The following is a 17,732-nucleotide window of genomic DNA, read 5'->3' on the forward strand; positions in this document are numbered from 1 at the left end:
CTATGACACATTTACTGTAGGTGTGTGTAGAGTGGCTGTGTATGATGCCGCCAGACAGAATTTTCTGCAACGAAGGGACATCAACCTGAGTTGCGGTTCCTTCTCCACTGACGCCTGCTGAGAATTTCGGAGAGTTTGTGCTTTTCTGCCGAACCCTTGGCATAGCACACAACCCAGCTCTCCCTTGGGCTCCAGGGTGCCTGAAGGAGCAAGTCAGAGGCACGTAAAATTGAAAGATCACGAGGAGAGGAAGGTGGGTCTTCCGGCGGAAGACTGGCAGCTAAGAATCCCGCTCAAGGATTCTTGGCGGCATTGCAGTACGACTTATCAACTTGGAAATACTGGTAAATCTAGAAATACTGGAATCCCAAATCAAAACTGGGGTAGAGGTTAGCAGAATTGGCGACGGGAGAGAGAATGGAGGTGGGGATTGGTGGTGGGGAACGAGGATGGGGTGGGGAGGTTAATCTTTCATAGAATCCAGATCTGCGCCATAAAGGGCCTAGGAGGGATTTGGAATGACCTTCCCCATGTATGAATGGAGCTTCGATGAGCTGTGGGATGGACATTGGCCTGGAGAGAGGCTTTACTCTGGGATTGCTTTTGCCCAACCGAGCCTCATGTTTGTAAATGTCTGTGATTATGTAGCCCGTCAGCAGAGACTGCTCGTGTGTGTTGGGAGCTCGGCCCTGGGTGAGAAGCTGAATTTACAGAAGAATGCAGTCTGGCTCGTTCCAAGTCCCGCCTCAGGAAGTGGTGAGATTAATTTTATTTGTATTTAGAAATACAGCATGATCACAGGCACAACGAGCCTGCACTGCCGAATTGCACCGACGTGGCCGATTAACCTACTAACCCGTATGTTGTTGGATGTGGGAGGAGAGGAGAGCGGGGCACCCATAGTAAACCCACAGGACCCACAAACTCCTTACCGACGGCAGCAGGAATTGAACACTGACCACTCCGCTCCTGTGCCACTGCTAACACTGGTTCAGGCCCTGTCATGTCCTTGAAATTATCCTTCCGGGAGCGATAGTGTCCAGTAAGGGATCTGCGCTGACATGTGTTGTGGGGTGTCTTGGAAAAGGAGGGAGGAGTGTGAGTGACATTGAGGGAAACAGGCCATTCACCCCACTGAGTCCACACGGACTATCAACCTCTCTACGTCACCTCAGCTCCCCATCCGACATTAATCCTCTTCTCTCCCCACCTCTCATTGCCAACACCTCCCCCAGGGTTCTACCCCCCACCCATACGCTAGAGGCAATCTACAGCACAGTAACAATTACTTTGTTCCTCTTTACACTTGGTCTACTGGAAATGGCATTAAACAATCTTGAATTTAATTTCAGTCAAGCAGATTGATTTGACTCTTCCTGACCCCTTCTCTGCCACCCCAGTGCCCTCACCGCCCTCTCCCACCCTCAAATTTTAACTTCCCCTCACTCACTCACTATAACTCTCTCTCTCTCTATCTCTGATTTTCTCAGATGAATCCATATTCGGAGAAGGGAATGATCAACTATATACTGAATTTGTACTGCAGTCGGGGTGATGTTGCGGATTATAACTACCATGCTGAAATTCTTCGTAACAGTCCTGCACTGGGTACAATATATTCTCCTGGAGAAGAAGCAGAGACATGCTTTGTGATTGAAAATTTTGTCGTAGCTAGTGATCGCATCAAGAAATTCATAAATGAGAGCCCCACGCATGCTGTGTTTAATTCTGGTTTATTGTACCTGATTGAAGGTTCTAATTCAGTTAGTAACAACCAAACAAATTTTCTCAGGATTATTAAGACCGCACATGGTCTCGTTTTCATGGTGTTGAATCATGCAGACGCGAGTTTTCCGAGAGGCTTTAATATGGGTAATGTTAGACTATCAGATCAAGGCAAATGTTTTGTCCTGAAAGCAAAGAATAATTTGGTAGATTGTTGCTTAATTCCACCGAATGAACAACGGAGTATACTTGCCATATTAGAGGGCATTGCCTCTCGACATTCAGAGTGTGAAAACATGAAGTGTGGAGATGTGGATGGTGGGAGGGATTGTATCCAGTACTTCAATAAAGATAGTTATACTGCTGAAAATCTCATCATCTATATAACCAGCTCCTCCATTGAGGACCAATGTAGCCTTGTGTTCAACAGGAATGGTGAGGTCATTGGATTTCATATTTCACACTGCCACTTGGTACATGGGAGCTCTGAAATGAACACCATTGCGAAAGCTGTGTACCTGAGAGAATTCATCTCTGATTTGGTCTGAAAGGCCTGTTACTGGCAAATGAGTATAAAAATTTAGTAACATAGCAGAATACAGGCCCTTCTTGTGTCCTGTGCCCTCTTGTGGCAACCATTTCAGCCCTGGGAAAAAGCCTCTGACTATCAACACGATCAATGCCTCTTATCATCTTGTACACCTCTATCAGGTCACCTCTCTCCCTCCGTCACCCCAAGGAGAAAAGACGAGTTCCCTCAACCACTTTTCATAGGGTATGCTTGCTCCCCAATCCAGGCAACATCCTTGTAAATCTCCTCTGCATCCTTTCTATGGCTTCCACATCCTTCCTGTAGTGAGGCAACCAGAATTGAGCACAGTACTCCAAGTGGGGTCTGACCAGGGTCCTGTATAACTGCAACATTAAGTTTAATAAAGCTCTGTGAATAGAAATTGATTAACTTGACCCAGTGTTCCGTTATTTCTGTGATTTTTAATCTATTCAATAAACATGTAACACTCTGTAAGGTTTCACTGCTAAGGTAATGGTTTCTCTGTCGCAGCAATGTTTGGGTTATGACTAGAGATAACGGGACTTTGGAATGTGGGGCTATCCAATGAGTGGGATGTTGTTCTTTCTCGTGGGTCTGGGAGCCGGATTTTGCGATCCTTTCTCGGGGAGAGATGAAGAGAGAGGACGCGAATGGAGACAGTTGCTAGACCACCGGACCAGGTGGACTGAGGAGCAAGGGTCCGAGGGTCGGCTACGCTCGGAGGAGGTCAACGGGAACAAGTGGACGAAACCGTGAGCTCCAACGTTGCCCATTACACTGTTTCAGGAGAATGGGCCCTTTTCTTTTTTTTTGTTTCTTTACTCACCATATAGTCAAATTAAGAATTACAAAGCTCAATCGTTTAATCACATATTGCGTACTGTGTGTTGTTTCGTGCTACTGATTTATAACGGGGGACGCATCGCACAGTATCCACCCAAACGAGATTTCTTAAGTTTAGCAGGGCCGGGGGCTATCACCCCCGAGATTAAGCGTTAGCTGAACCGAGGGTTACATATATATACTGTAATGTATAGATTTTTTTCTCTTCTATATTATATATTGCATTGAACTGCTGATGCAAGTTAACAAATTTCACGACTCACGTCAGTGATAATAAATGCGTCGATCAGAAATGGGACAGAACAAGGGCAGGAGGACGATGTTGTCCTCTGTGACACAGGGCAGGCTGGCACACTCTGGGACGGGGCGAAGGGTTTCCGTCAAATCCCAAAGATGGGCCGGGTTGGTGTTGGAGAATCAGGAGAGCAAAGGGGTGTGTGGTTGAGAGGAAATCAGGAAGAGAACTGGGATTATTGTTGGGTACGGCACAGAACTGATGGGCTGAATGTCCTGCTGGGATGTGAGAAGCAGGAAGTGCTGTTTGGACTATATAAGACACAGGAGCAGAACTAGAGTGTTTGGCCAATTGAGTCTGTTCCGCTATTCCATCATGTCTGATTTATTTTCCCTCTCAACCCCACTCTCCTGCTTTCTCCCCATTACATTACCCCCCTTGCTACTCAACAGCCTGTCAACCTCTGTTTTAAATAGAAGAGCACAAGACCCTAAGAGAGAAGAGTAGGATTTCACCATTTGTCCCATCAAATCTCTGCTATTTCATCACAGCTGATCCAATTTTCCTGTCAGCCCCAATCATCTGCCTTCTCCCCATATCCCTTCATGCCCTGACCAGTCAAGAATCTATCAAGCTCTGCCTTAAATATACACAATGACCTGGCCTCCACAGCTGCCTGTGGCAACAAATTCCACAGATTCACCACTCTCTGGCTGAAGAATTCCTTTTCATCTCCGTTCTAAAAGGACTCCCCTCTACACTGAGGCAGTGGCCTGTGTCTTAGACTCTCTCACCATGGAAACATCCTCTCCACGTCCACTGGATCAGGCCTTTCAGCATTGGATCAGTTCCTATCAGATGACCCCTCATTCTTCTGAATTCTCGTGAATACAGGCCCAGAGACATCAATGCTCTTCATATGACAAGCCTTTCAATCCCGGAATTCTTTTTGTGGATCTCCTTTGAACCCTCTCCAGTTTCAGCACATCCGTTCTAAGATAAGGGGCCCAAAACTGCTCACATTGCTACAAGTGAGGCCTCACCTGTACTTTATAAAGTCTCAACAATACGTACATCCTTACTTTTATATTCTAGTCCTCTTGAAATGAATGCTAACATTGCATTTTTCTTCCTCACCACTGACAACCTGCAAATTAACCTTCAGGCAATCCTGCACGAGGACTCCCAAGTCCCTTTGCACCTCAGTTTGTTGTATTTTCTCTCTATTTAGAAAATAGTCAACCCTTTCATTTCTTCTACCAAAGTGCAAAACCATACACTTCCCAACACTGTATTCCATCTGTCACTTCTTTGCCCAATCTCCTAATTAGCCTGTCTTTCTGCAGCCTCTCTACTTCCTCAAAAATACCTGCCCCTCTATGTATCTTCGTATCGTCTGCAAACCTTTCAAACAAAGCCACTTATTTCATCGTTTATATCATTGAAACAGAATGTAAAAAGAATTGGTCCCAATGCAGACCCCTGTGGAACAGCACTAGTCACCATCTGGCAGACCGAAAGGGCACACTTTATTCCCGCTATTTCCCTCCTGCCAATCAGCTATTGCTTTATTCATGCTCGAATCTTCCCTTTCATACCATGGGCTCGTAGCTTGTCAAGCAACCTCACGTGTGGCACCTTGTCAAAGGCCTTCTGAAACTCCAAGTACACATCATCCAACCTGCTTGTTATTTCTTAAAAGAATTCCAACAGATTTGTCAGGCAAGATTTTCCCTTGAGCCTCCACGTACCCTGAGACCTCATCCTTAAAAATCAACTCCTATATCTTCCCAACCACTGAGTTCAGATGATTGGCCTATAGTTTTCTTTATTCTGCCACTCTGCCATCTTGAAGATTGGAGTGACATTTGCAATTTTCTAGTCTTCCAGAATCATTCCAAAATCTGGTGATTTTTGAATGATAATTATTAATGCCTTCAGCCGCCTCTTTCAGAACCCTGGGGTGTTCACCGTGTGGTTCAGGTGACTTACCCAGCTTCAGACCTTTCAGTTTTCCAAGAAACTTCTCTCTAGTTATGGTAACTTCATGCCCCCTGACAGCTGGATCTTCCACCATACTGCTAGTGTCTTCTACAGTAAAGACTGATACTAAATACTTATTCAGTTCATCCACCATTTTTTTGACCTCATTACTATTTCTCAGCATCATTTCTAGTGGTCCGATATCCACTCTCACCTTTCTTTTACACTTTATGTATCTGAAAAATCTTTTGGTATCCTCTTTAATGTCACTGTCTAGCTTATTTTCTTATTCCATCTTTATCTTCTTAATTACTTTTTTAGCTGCCTTCTGTTGGTATTTGAAAGCTTTCCAATCCTCTAACTTCCTACTCATTTTTGGTCAATTAAATGCCTTCTCTTTGGCTTTGACTCCTCTTGTTAGCCACGATTGGTTCATCTTTCCTCTAGAATACTTCTTCCTCTTTGGGATGTACATATCCTGTGCCTTCCGAATTGCTCCTAGAAATTCCTGTCATTACTGCCCTGCCATCATCCCTGCCAGTGTTCTTTTCCAATCAATTCTGACCAACTCCTTTCTCATGCCTCTGTAATTCTCTTTACTCCACTGTAATACTGATACATCTGACTTTAGCTTCCCCTTCTCAAATTTCAGGGTGAATTTGATCACATTATAAACACTTTCCCCAAAAGGTTCTTTTACCTGAAACTCTCTAATCAATTCTGGTTCATTGCACAACACCCAATCCAGAATAGCTGATCCCCTAGAGGGCTCAACCATGAGCTGCTCTAAAAACCCGTCTCCTCGGCACTCTAGAAAATCTCCCTCCTGTAATCCAACACCAACCTGATTTTCCCAATCTACCTGCATATCAAAGTCCCCATGATTATTGTAACATTGCCCATTTGGGATACATTCTCTATCACCCCTTGTAATTTGTAGGTTACATCCTGACTACTGTTTGGGGGTCTGTATACAACTTCCATCAGGGTCTTGTTACCCTTGCAGTTCCTTAGCTTCATCCACAATGATTCAACACCTTTCAACCCCATGTCACCTCTTTCTTTATGCTTTGACTTCATTTTGTACCAACAGAGCAACGCCGCCCCCTCTGCTTACCTACCTGTCCTTTCGATACAATGTGTATCCGTGGACAATAAGCTTCCAGCTATAATCTTCCAGCCATGATTCAGTGATACTGATCATGTCTCATCTGCCAATCTGCAACTGTACAAGTTCATCTGCCTTACTCCATATACTGCGCGCATTCGAATACAACACCTTTAGTTCTGTATTCATCCATTTCGATTTTCTCCATCTTTTTCGTTGCAACTTATGCCATTGATTGCAATGTTGTCCCACCAGCATCCTCTCCTCACTACACATTGCCCCTATTTGTAAACCAGCTTCCTCATCCTTAGCACTATAATCCACCCGAAACCCCTTTTTACCGAGCATTTCTAAAGATGCAGCTCGTTCGCCCCTCGCTAACAGCCACCGGACTCAGCACTGAGAAAACCACATTTCTCTGACCCTGTACGTCTAGGATAGATATGACTTGGGACCTGCCAAACCCGTGAGGTGGGATGCCTTGCCCACCTCAACCTCGGTTTGTGTGAAAACTGTGCGATTTACTGCCCCATCCAATTGCCTGTTGGCAAGAAATAACATCGTACACCGCATACAATTAGAAAGAAAGTAATGGATTTGTGGCTAAATCTCCTGATGATACAAAGATAGTTGGAGGAGCAGGTACTGTTGAGGACACTCAGAGCCTTCAGGAGTTTAGCTGAATGGGCAAAGAAGTGACACGTGAAATACAATGTTGGAAAGTGTATGGTTATGTCTACCAAGAGTTATTAAAGAACAAAAAGGGCCCAGTATAATTAAAGTCAAATGTGCACAGAATGGAGCTTAAATCTTCCAAAAGCCGTTGTGTCTGAGGTATTCACTACACCAACTCATACTTAGCGAGCCCTGGTAGAATTTCCTCTCTTGGGCTCCATCGGATCACACATTCCCGCTGGATCAAATCCCACGGCCAGTTCTCTCGAACTCCTTCTCTCTCCATCACCCGCCATAAAAGACCTCAACCTGCCTAAGTGTCTATCACAAAAACCTCTCCCCCAGCATTCTCTAGAACCTTCTCCCAGTTCCACCCTCCTGACTGGATGACACAACATTCCTAAGCATCCCGTACCTTTAACGGTAACCCAAACACTACCAGTACAGCACACTGCTTCTACATAAAACCATTATATGAAAGACCCTATTATTAAAACTTTGACTAGGCATTACACTCACCCCAACCAAAAATAGTCATATCCTCATGACTTTGAAATTTATCATCCCCTGTTTAAGGCTCAAGGACATCTTCTATCCCTGCTGTAACACATTCAAAATGCTGGAGGAACTCAGCAGTTCAGGCAGCATCTATGCAGAGGAACAAATGGTCAAAGTTCAAAGTAAATTTATCATCAAAGTACATATGTCACCATGTACAACCCTGAGAGTCATCTTCTTGTGGGCATTCACTGTTATTGCGAGAAACACAATAGAATCAATGAAAGACCACACACAACAGGATGGTGTACGATGGAGTTAAATGGGATTCCTCCTTGGTAAACGCTAAAATAAAATGGAAGTCTGAAGGACAAAATGGTGGTAGATTGGAAAGGGATTGTTTTGAGAAAGTACAATGGACTATGGGATTAATGCATACTTGGCTAAATTTGCTTATGATACAAAGATAGGTGTTGGAGTGGGTAGTGTTGAGGAAACAGAGAGCCTGCAGAGAGACTCAGATAGATTAGAGGAATGGGCAAAGAAGTGGCAAATGAAGTACAATGTTGGAAAGCGTATAGTCATGCAGTTTGGTGGAAGAAATAAAAGAACAGACTATTATTTAGATGGGGAGAGAATTCAGAATGCAGAGATGCAAAGGGACTTGGGAGTCCTTGTGCAGGATACCCTAAAGGTTAACCTCCAAGTTGAATTGGTTGTGAAGAAGGCGAATGCAATGTTGGCATTCATTTCTAGAGGTATCGAAAATAAGAGCAGGGATGTGATGTTGAGACTCTATAAGGCACTCGTGAGACCACGTGGAGTATTGTGCGCAGTTTTGGGCTCCTTATTTTAGAAAGGATATACTGACATTGGAGAGACTTCAGAGACGATTCACGAGAATAATTCCAGGAATGAAAGGGTTACCATATGAGGAACATCTGGCAGTTCTTGGGCTGTATTCCCTGGAATTCAGGAGAATGAGGGGGGATCTCATGAATCATTCTGAATATTAAAAGGGCTGAACAGATTAGATATGACAAATGTATTTCCCATGGTAGGGGAGTCCAGGACAGGAGGGCACAACTTCAGGATTGAAGGACGTCCATTTAGAACAGAGATGCGGAGAAATTACTTTAGTCAGAGGGTGGTAAATCTCTGGAATTTGTGGCCATCAGCAGCTCTGGAGGCCGAGTCATTGGGTGTATTTAAGGCAGAGATAGATATATTCTTGATTAGCTAGGGAATGAAAGGGTATGGGGAGTGGGGATGACTGGAGGAATTGGATCAGCCCATGATTGAAAAGCCCACTTCTGCTCCTATATCTTATGGTCTTACAAGGGAACCAATTCGCAGCAACAGTTTGAGAAAATTAAGGGAGTACAAGTCTAGAGCCTTGCCTGTGGAAAATGGTGAAAATCCTGTTTTTCGTGGGAAGGTGAGGTCATTGTGCAGGTGTGGGTGCAGGTACAGGTACCAGTGAAAGGGGTTTTGAAGGGTATAACAGGGGCACCGTCATGGTGTAAGGAAAGAGAGTTTTGTCCCTGTTATGAACCGTAATGTTTTAGAAACAAACCCCAACAGCAAGAGATTTCACACTGAGTCAAGCTTTAATGTTAAAACCACTATTTTCAGTAGTAGCTGCTTATAATATAGTAACTCAACCAAGTTAACCAGTTTACGTGTGTATATGTGTAAATATAGGTCCCAAATTATGTTGAGCTTGGGGGAACAAGGCTTGGAGTCTTGAGATGGTGAAGGAGGGAAGTTCGGTCATCCATGTAATAACTGATGGGAGAGAGATATTTGTAATCCAGGGTGAAACGTAGAGAAAAGGTGCTAACCTCGAATTCCACAGGTAAACAACAGAACCGTCGTCGAAGATCTTGCTCGTCGTATCGCTCCAAATCCACATACGAATTATCACCGAAAGCGACCTGTCACAGGAATATAGTCTTCGAGTGGCTACCACACAACACACCCAGGCAAGGGTTAACACATAAGTGGTCTCCACAGGATATCCCGAAAACCCACTCCTATGGATTATATGAAGTGACAGTCCCACACTCGTTGTGCACCGTGTGTCGATATTTAACCCAATCTTTTGGGTTTAAAAGAGTTTCAAACCATTGCAGTGACCAGCCAAAATTCCAGCAGCTTGTCTAATCTCTCTCTCTCTCTGCTGCGACTGAAAAAGTCTCTCTCTCTCTCTCCGTATAAAAGCTGAAGCAAACCGTTTCAGTCTGTGACTGACATCATAATCCTGCCTCACTTAGGTGCTCTTAAAGTGACAGTCCACAGTAAATGAAACCTGCAAGTTTGTTACAGTCACATCCACTCTATCAAAGCCTTTCACCGTTTGATAGGTTTCAATGAGGTCTCCCCTTCATTCATACCAGTGAATACAGGCCCAGAGCTTTCAAACACTCTTCACATGATAAACCGATCCCGGAATTATTTTCATGAATCCCCTTTGAACCGTCTCCAGTTTCAGTACATCCTTTTTAAGGTCAGGGGCCCAAACTGCTCACAATAGTCCAAGTGATGCCTCACCAGTGCTTTATAAAGTCTCAGCATTAAGCCTTGCTTTTATACTCTAGTCATCTGGAACTAACCTTGCAGATCAGCTCATTTAGTGAATGATAATTATTAATTTGATTCCTGTACTGCTACTACTGTAGCAATTAGTTAGTTTTTCTTTCTGTATTGCATTGTGCTAGTCCTAACAAACTGTTTTCTGGTAGTCTTGAACACGTGTGTCCTCCACTTTTTTGTGGATTCATTTGTGAATACCCTGATTTGAAGCAGGAAAAACACATAACAAATTTTAAAATCGTTTTCATTTACAGATGAACAAATAATCAGTGTGCAAAAGATAATAAACTGTGCTAATACAAAAAGAAATAATATTGTGTAGTGACTTTGGGATTACATTATGACTGATCTTTTATTACAGATAGGGCATTATTCAGGGCATTTACAAAGACAGGTGTATAAAAAGGGCCCGAAGGATCATTGGGGACCCGAGTCACCCCAACCACAAACTGTTCCAGCTGCTACCAGGAAACAATACCGCAGCATAAAAGCCAGGACCAACAGGCTCTGGGACAGCTTATTCCACCAGGCCATCAGACTGATTAATTCATGCTGACACAACTGTATTTCGATGTTATATTGACTGTCCTGTTGCACATACAATTTATTATAAATGACTATAAATTGCACATTGCACATTTAGACAGAGATGTAAGGTAAAGATTTTTACTCCTCGGGTACGTAACAGAAGAATGTAAGTAATAAAGTCAATTCAATTCAATTAATAGATATTGCCGTTCCAAACACAATTACAGGTGCTACCGTGCTTTCTTTGTAATTGCACTGACGTTCTGGGTCCAGGACAAGGCCTCAAAAATAATAACACCTCAAAATTTAAAGTTGTTAGATTTCTCCAACTCTAATCCTCCGACGAGGACTGGCTTACGGACCTCTGGTTTCCTCCTTCTGAATCATTTCCTTGGTCTTGTTGACATGGAGTAAGAGGTTGTTATTATGACAACACTCAGACAGATTTCAGTCTCCGACCTACGTGCTGAATCATCACCAACTTTGATTGGTCCATTAACACCGGGGTCATCAGCAAATTGAATACGGCATTGGGGCTGTGCTTCGCCTCACAGTCACTTGGAATATGGTGATCATGTGCTGGTGTTGGAGAGGGTCTAGAGGAGGTTCAGGAGAAGGATCCAGGATCCAGGGAATGCATCAGTCTTCACTGTGGAAGACACAGGCAGTGTGGTAGAAGGTCCAGGAGTCAGTGGGCATCATGTGTGTGAAGTTTCCATAACTAGGGAGAAGGTCCTTTGGAATCTGAAAGGTTTGAAGGTAGATAAATCACCTGGACAAGATTGTATACACCCCAGGATTCTGAAAGAGGTGTCTGAAGAGATTGTAAAGTCATTAGTAATGATCTTTCAAAATCCAGAAGACAGCAAAATTGCAAATGTCACTCCACTGTTCAAGAAGGGAGAGAGGCAGAAGAAAGGAAATTACTTGTCAGTTAGTCTGACCTCAGTGGTTGGAAAGATGTTGGAGTCGATTATTAATGATAAGGTTTCAGGGCACTTGGAGATACATGATAAAATAGCCGTAATCAACATGGTTTCCTCAAGGGGAAATCTTGCCTGACAAATCTGTTGGAATTCCTTGAAGAAATAACAAGCAGGATAGATGAAGGAGAATTGGTGTGGTTGTGTACTTGGATTTTCAGAAGGCCATTGACAAGGTGCCACACATGAGGCTGCTTAACAAGCTACGAGCTCATGGTATGACAGGAAAGATTCTAGCATGGATAAAGCAGTGGCTGATTGTCAAGAGGTAAAGAGTGGGATTAAAGGGAACCTCTTCTGGTTGGCTGCCAGTGACTAATGGTGTTCCATAGGGGTCTGTTATATGTCAATGATTTGGATGATGGAATTGATGGTTTTGTTGCAAAGTTTGCAGACAATATGAAGATAGCTGGAGGGGTGGGTAGTTCCCCATGCAAAGTTCTTTCAGTAAGTAAGGAGGCATGGGATCCAAGGAGCCTTGCCTTCTGGGCCGAGAATTGGCTTGCCTACAGAAGGTAAAGAGTGGTTGTAGGTGGTTCGTATTCCGCATGGAGGTCAGTGACCAGTGGTATTCCGTGGGGATCTGCTCTGGGAACCCCCTCCTCTTTGTGATTTTTATAATTGACCTGGATGAGAAAATGGAGGGATGGGTTAGTAGGTTTGCTGATGACACAAAAGTTGTGGGTGTTGTGTATAGTCTGGAGGGTTGTCAGAGGTTACAGCGGGACATCAGTACTCTGCAGAACCGGGCTGAGAAGTGGCAGATGGACTTCAACACAGATAAGTGTGAAGTGGTTCATTTTGGTAGGTCCAATTTGAAGACAGAATATAATATTAATGGTAAGACTCTTGGCAGTGTGGGGGATCTGAGAGATCTCAGGTTCCGTGTCCATAGGCACTGCTGTTAAGAAGGCGTATGGTGTGTTGGCATTCATCAACCGTGGGATTGAGTTCAAGAGCTGTGAGGTAATGTTACAGCTCTACAAGACCTTAGTTAGACCCTATTTGGAGTTCTGTGTTCAGTTCTGTTCACATCATCACAGGAAGGATGTGGATACAGGGGAGATTTACAAGGATGTTGCCTGGATTGGAGAGCATGCCTTATGAGAATATGTTGAGTGAACTTAGGCTTTTTCCCAGGGCTGAAATGGTTAACACAAGGGGGCATAGTTTTAAGGTGATTGGGAATAGGTACAGAGGAGATGTCAGGGGTAGGTTTTTCACACAGAGAGTGGTGGTTGCGTGGAATGCACTGCTGGTGATGGTGGTAGAGACGGATACAATAGGGTCTTTTAAGAGCCTCTTAGATAGGTACATAGGGCTTAGAAAAATACAGGGCTATGCACTAGGGAAATTCTAGTGTGACGGGGTCCTGAATTACCCCTATGAACTGTGCTCGATTACCCCTATGAAAAGAGAGAGAGAGGGGTATTTAACACCGACATCTTGTTTTTAAGAGAGAGAGAGAGAGAGACGAAGACTGCTCACAGTTTGTTCATACTTTCTCAAGGATATCGGCTGTTTGTACACTCTTACACAGACAGAGAAGGGAGGAGTTATTTGAGAGACAGTTGGTACTCAGTACGGAGAGATAAATAGAAGGTCAGATGATAGACCTGGGATACATGATTTTGGACACTGAATGAGCTTTGTTGTGCCCACAGAAAAAGTGGGTTTTGGAGGATCGATCAGGCTGATCGATCAGTGGCTCTCGCAGTGTGAACAGGGAGTGACCGGTGGGGAGTTGTTTGTGTGGCCAACCCTCACCTGGGTTAATAGTTCCACCACAGAAGAACAGTCCCCTTTGTTGTGGTCACAGTCGGTGATGTTTAAAGGATTTTGGAGGACAACGGGAAGATCGACGGGATCAGCTCATCTGAAGACTCAAATCTCTCTCTCTCTCTCTCTCTCTCTCTCCATCACTACTCAACTCAATACCACAAACTGAACTGAACTTTACTCATCATCGTAAGACTATCTATTTACCCCTAGACTTGGAGAAGCTTGATTTTCATATATTTCCACACTTACTGATATACTTACTTATATATAATCACTGCTAACCTGTGTGATATATCTGCATTTATATTACTGTATTGCGTAGTTACTAATAAATATTATTAGTTAATAGCGATACTGGACTCCAAAGTGTTTTCCATTTCTGCTGGTTCTTTAACACGTCACAGGGTACGTGAAAAAATTGGGGCCTCATCCGGGATATGAACAAATTGGTTGTGGGGCCTGTTTGAATTGATTGGGGAAATCCCCTTTTGATTTGGTTGTGTGGAAATGCAGCAGAAAAGGATGTTAGGAAATTTCTGGCATCGCCAAACCCTGTGGTCTTGAAGAGAGCTCATCACTTAGGATGAGTTGCGGACAACTGTTGAGGAGTTGGAACATAAGGTGGTAAAGAAGGATATGACTTAGGTAGAAATTCAAAGAAAAATAGTTGAATGTTATATTTCGACGAAGCAATTTACTGAGAATGTGTTGAAAATATTTGCTGAAGGTAAAGTACTTACTGAGGCTGAGCTGCAGCTTCAGTTGGAAAAATTAAGAATGGAGCATGAATTGAAATTAAAACAGCTCGAGAGAGAGGCTAGGGAGGCAGTAAATTGGAGATAAGAGGCGGAACAACAGAGACAGTTTGAGAGGGAGATGTGGCTGCTGAGAGGTTTAGTGTCAGACTCTGATGATTTTTACAGCTTGGAAGAGCTTGATTTGTTTGATGAATTTGAAAGTTGTGTCCCCTATGATGTCAGGGTATACCTAGATGAAGAGGATGCCGCCATCCTGCAGGGTTCTGCTAAGAAAGCAGACAAAGTTGTTTTAACCCACGAGGTTGAGTTTACTCCAGATGAGAGTTTGCCAGAGAATAGCTGGGAGGTTCGGGGTGACCTTGAATTTCAGACTGGGACAAGTGATGACAGCCCAGGAGAGGCAGCTGTCCCGATTCTCTGTGTTCAGGCTGTTGAAGTACCTGTGGATTTACAGGGTACTGAACCTTGTGTTGAAGCTCAGTTAAGGTCTGATGTGTCTGACTTGGTTGGAAAGGAATGCAGTTTTTTTGGGTCAGATGGTTTTTGTTCAGTGAATAAGGGGTTAACCTTTGTAGCTTAGATTAGATTATGAGCATTCTCAGTCCTCGCTTATTGTCATTTAGTAATGCATGCATTAAGAAATGATACAATGTTCCTCCAGTGTGATATCACAGAAACACAAGACAGACCGACTAAAACTGACAAAACACACATAATTATAACATATAGTTACAACAGTGCAAAGCAATACTGTAATTTGATGAAGAACAGCCCATGGGCACGGTAAAAAAAAGTCTCAAAGTCCCGATAGCCCATCATCTCATGCAGACGGTAGAAGGAAGAAAACTCTCCCTGCCATGAACCTCCAGCGCTGCAAACTTGCTGATGCAGCACCCTGGAAGCATCCGACCACAGCTCCAACCAGCCCTCCGACACCGAGCACCATCCTCTACCGAGCGCTTCAACCCCGACCCCAGCTGCCAAGCAACAGGCAAAGCCAAGGATTCAGGGCCTTCCCCTCCGGAGATTCTGGATCGCACAGTAGCAGCAGCAGCGAAACAGGCATTTCAGAAGTTTCACCAGATGTTCCTCTGTGCTTCTCACGTCCGTCTCCATCAAATCAGGATTGTGCACGGCATCCTGCTTGACAAATAACGGATATTCATCACCGGAGTGTCCGCAGCACGCTGCGTCGTGCTCCCATCTTCTTATCTTGAAAGTACCAGTGGAAATTGAGAATTCTCAGTCACTTGTATTAGACAGTGTTCTAAAAGTTAGTAATGAGATAAAAATTGCTGAGATAAATGTAACTGAAGGTATTGGGGAAAGTGTTGTTCCTGGACTTTTGAATAAAGTACTTGTAAAGGTTGGATTGGTTGCGCGACCTTTGACCCTCCTTGCAGGACATAGGCCTGCTGAGGAAGTATGTCCCCCTCTGTTGAATTTTGCTTTGACATTTGGAGGTAAACATCTGCAAGGTTATGATGTTATTCATGATGATGTTGTTCAAGTTTGGGGTGTGAAGAGACAAAACTTGAAGGGTTGTTGTGACCAGGAGGGATGATCAGTAGTTGTTGCTATGGAGACAAGTGGAAGGAAAGGTCGTAGAAATCAGATAAATGGATTGTTTTGGCCTCTTCCACGATGTACACATGGTAGTTCTAAGTCTGATAATCGTGCTAAGTTTAGTAAACAATGTGGGGAGGTTGACATCTCTCCAAGGAAAGGGTGATTTAGCAATTCACCTAATGAGCAAAGCTGTTGCTAATGAACCACACAGAAAGACTGATGTTTATCCCACATGCGAAGTTACTCGAAGCATGTTTAGGAAGTCTGCAGAGGCCCATGATAGCAAAACCAGAGGTTTAAAGTTTGATGATGTTTATGGAGGAAGGAATTTATAGAGGAACAAAATAAAGATTCTGAAATAGTGGCTTTACAGGAGACAGCTCTCACAAAGAGGAGGTTCAGAGAGAGTCAGTGGGATATTACCTTAAAGGTGGGGTGTTGATGAGGAAGTGAAGACCAGCCACTGTGCCTGCAAGTGAGGATTGGGCTGTTGAACATCAGGTAGTAATTCCGAAAGTTTACAGGGCTGAAATTTTAAACATGGCTTACAGTATACCTTTAGGTGGACATTTTGGAGGGAGAAAGACAGTGAACAGAATTATGAAGGAATTCTACTGGCCTAATTTAAAAGGGGATGTTGTGAGTTTTTGCAGGACTTGCCATATCTGCCAGGTTGAGGGGAAACTTAATCAGGTTTAATCAAGTAATCAAACTTAATCAAGTAACACCACTTAAACCGAGACCTGCTTTTGGTGAACTTTTTTCTAGGGTCATAGCGGATTATGTAGGCCCATTGCCAAAGACTGCAGCTGGTCATCAGTATCTGTTAACAATTATGTGTGCTGCGTCTAGTTTCCCTGAAGCTGTGCCTTTTGGAAACATCCAGGCCAAGACTGTGGTAAAAGCATTCAGTAAGTTTTTCACACTGATAGGTCTACCTAAAGAAATTCAATTTGACCAGGGTAGTAACTTTACTTGGAGAACAATCCAGCGGATAGTTGGAGAACTGGGAGCTAAGCACATTGGGTCATCTGCATAACACACAGAGTCCAAGGGAACCTTGGAATGGTTCAACTCCACTCTTAAGACCATGATTAAAAAATATTGTGTGAAAAACAGGAAAAACTGGGATGAGGGGGCTCCCCCACTCTTATTTACTGTTGGAAATTTGATTGAAAAATCATTGGAGGGTAGTCTGTTGGAACCTGTGTTCGGTCACAGGCCAAAAGGAACTTTGACCCGACTCAGAGAACTATGGTGTGGTTTGGAAACATGTGTCAGTGTGCTTAATTATGTTTTAAAATTTGGGAAGAGATTTACTAAGGTTTGTGACCTTACAAAGGAAAGTTTGCAGAATGTTCAAATTAAAATAAAACACTTGTTTGATAAGGTAGTACCTGTAGGTACTGTTATAAAAACAAATGGCGTCATGGAGGCTGAAAATGAGATGAAAAATCATTTTACCAAACTGAATCTTTTATCAACAAGATGTAAGAATTCCATTGTTTTGAAAAATATTACTGATAAGGTCCATCAGTTGGATCCTACACCATAAAAACAATTGAAAGAATGAATTAGCAAGCATAAAGATTTATTTCCTGACATTCTAAGATGGTGTACAGCTGAAGGGGATGACGTCATTGTAGATTCAGCCCAGCCCATCAGAGAGCATCCTTACAGAATGAATTTAGAGGAAATTAAAATGTCTGAACAAGAAATTGGAAACAAGAAGGAATGAGGAAAGAGAGTGGATGACTGTACTGATAGAGTGGGGAAGCCTAAATATCTTATAAAGATTGACTTGTTGAAAGGATACTGGTGTGTTCTTTTGACTGAGAGGGCTAAAGAGATAACAGCATTTGTGACACTATCTGGGCTGTACGAATATAATGTTTTA

General features: G+C 43.4%; 1 protein-coding gene across 2 annotated transcripts; it reads left to right on the forward strand.

Annotated features, from left to right (window-relative positions):
• The first annotated feature begins 331 nt into the window (after positions 1-331).
• On the forward strand, positions 332-2,637 carry LOC134347446 (uncharacterized). Of its 2 annotated transcripts, XM_063049764.1 has the most exons (3): positions 332-344; positions 649-756; positions 1,491-2,637. In XM_063049764.1, exons 2-3 carry the CDS (start codon positions 718-720, stop codon positions 2,271-2,273), a joined length of 822 nt encoding a protein of 273 aa, XP_062905834.1. In that variant the 5' UTR covers positions 332-344; positions 649-717; the 3' UTR covers positions 2,274-2,637. The 2 variants fall into 2 exon arrangements, with proteins under 2 accessions (XP_062905834.1, XP_062905835.1); XM_063049765.1 differs by lacking the exon at positions 332-344 and having other exon boundaries at positions 500-756.
• Positions 2,638-17,732: the final 15,095 nt, after the last annotated feature.

The sequence above is a fragment of the Mobula hypostoma genome, chromosome 6, assembly GCF_963921235.1.
Source record: "Mobula hypostoma chromosome 6, sMobHyp1.1, whole genome shotgun sequence".
Classification (NCBI taxonomy): domain Eukaryota; kingdom Metazoa; phylum Chordata; class Chondrichthyes; order Myliobatiformes; family Myliobatidae; genus Mobula; species Mobula hypostoma.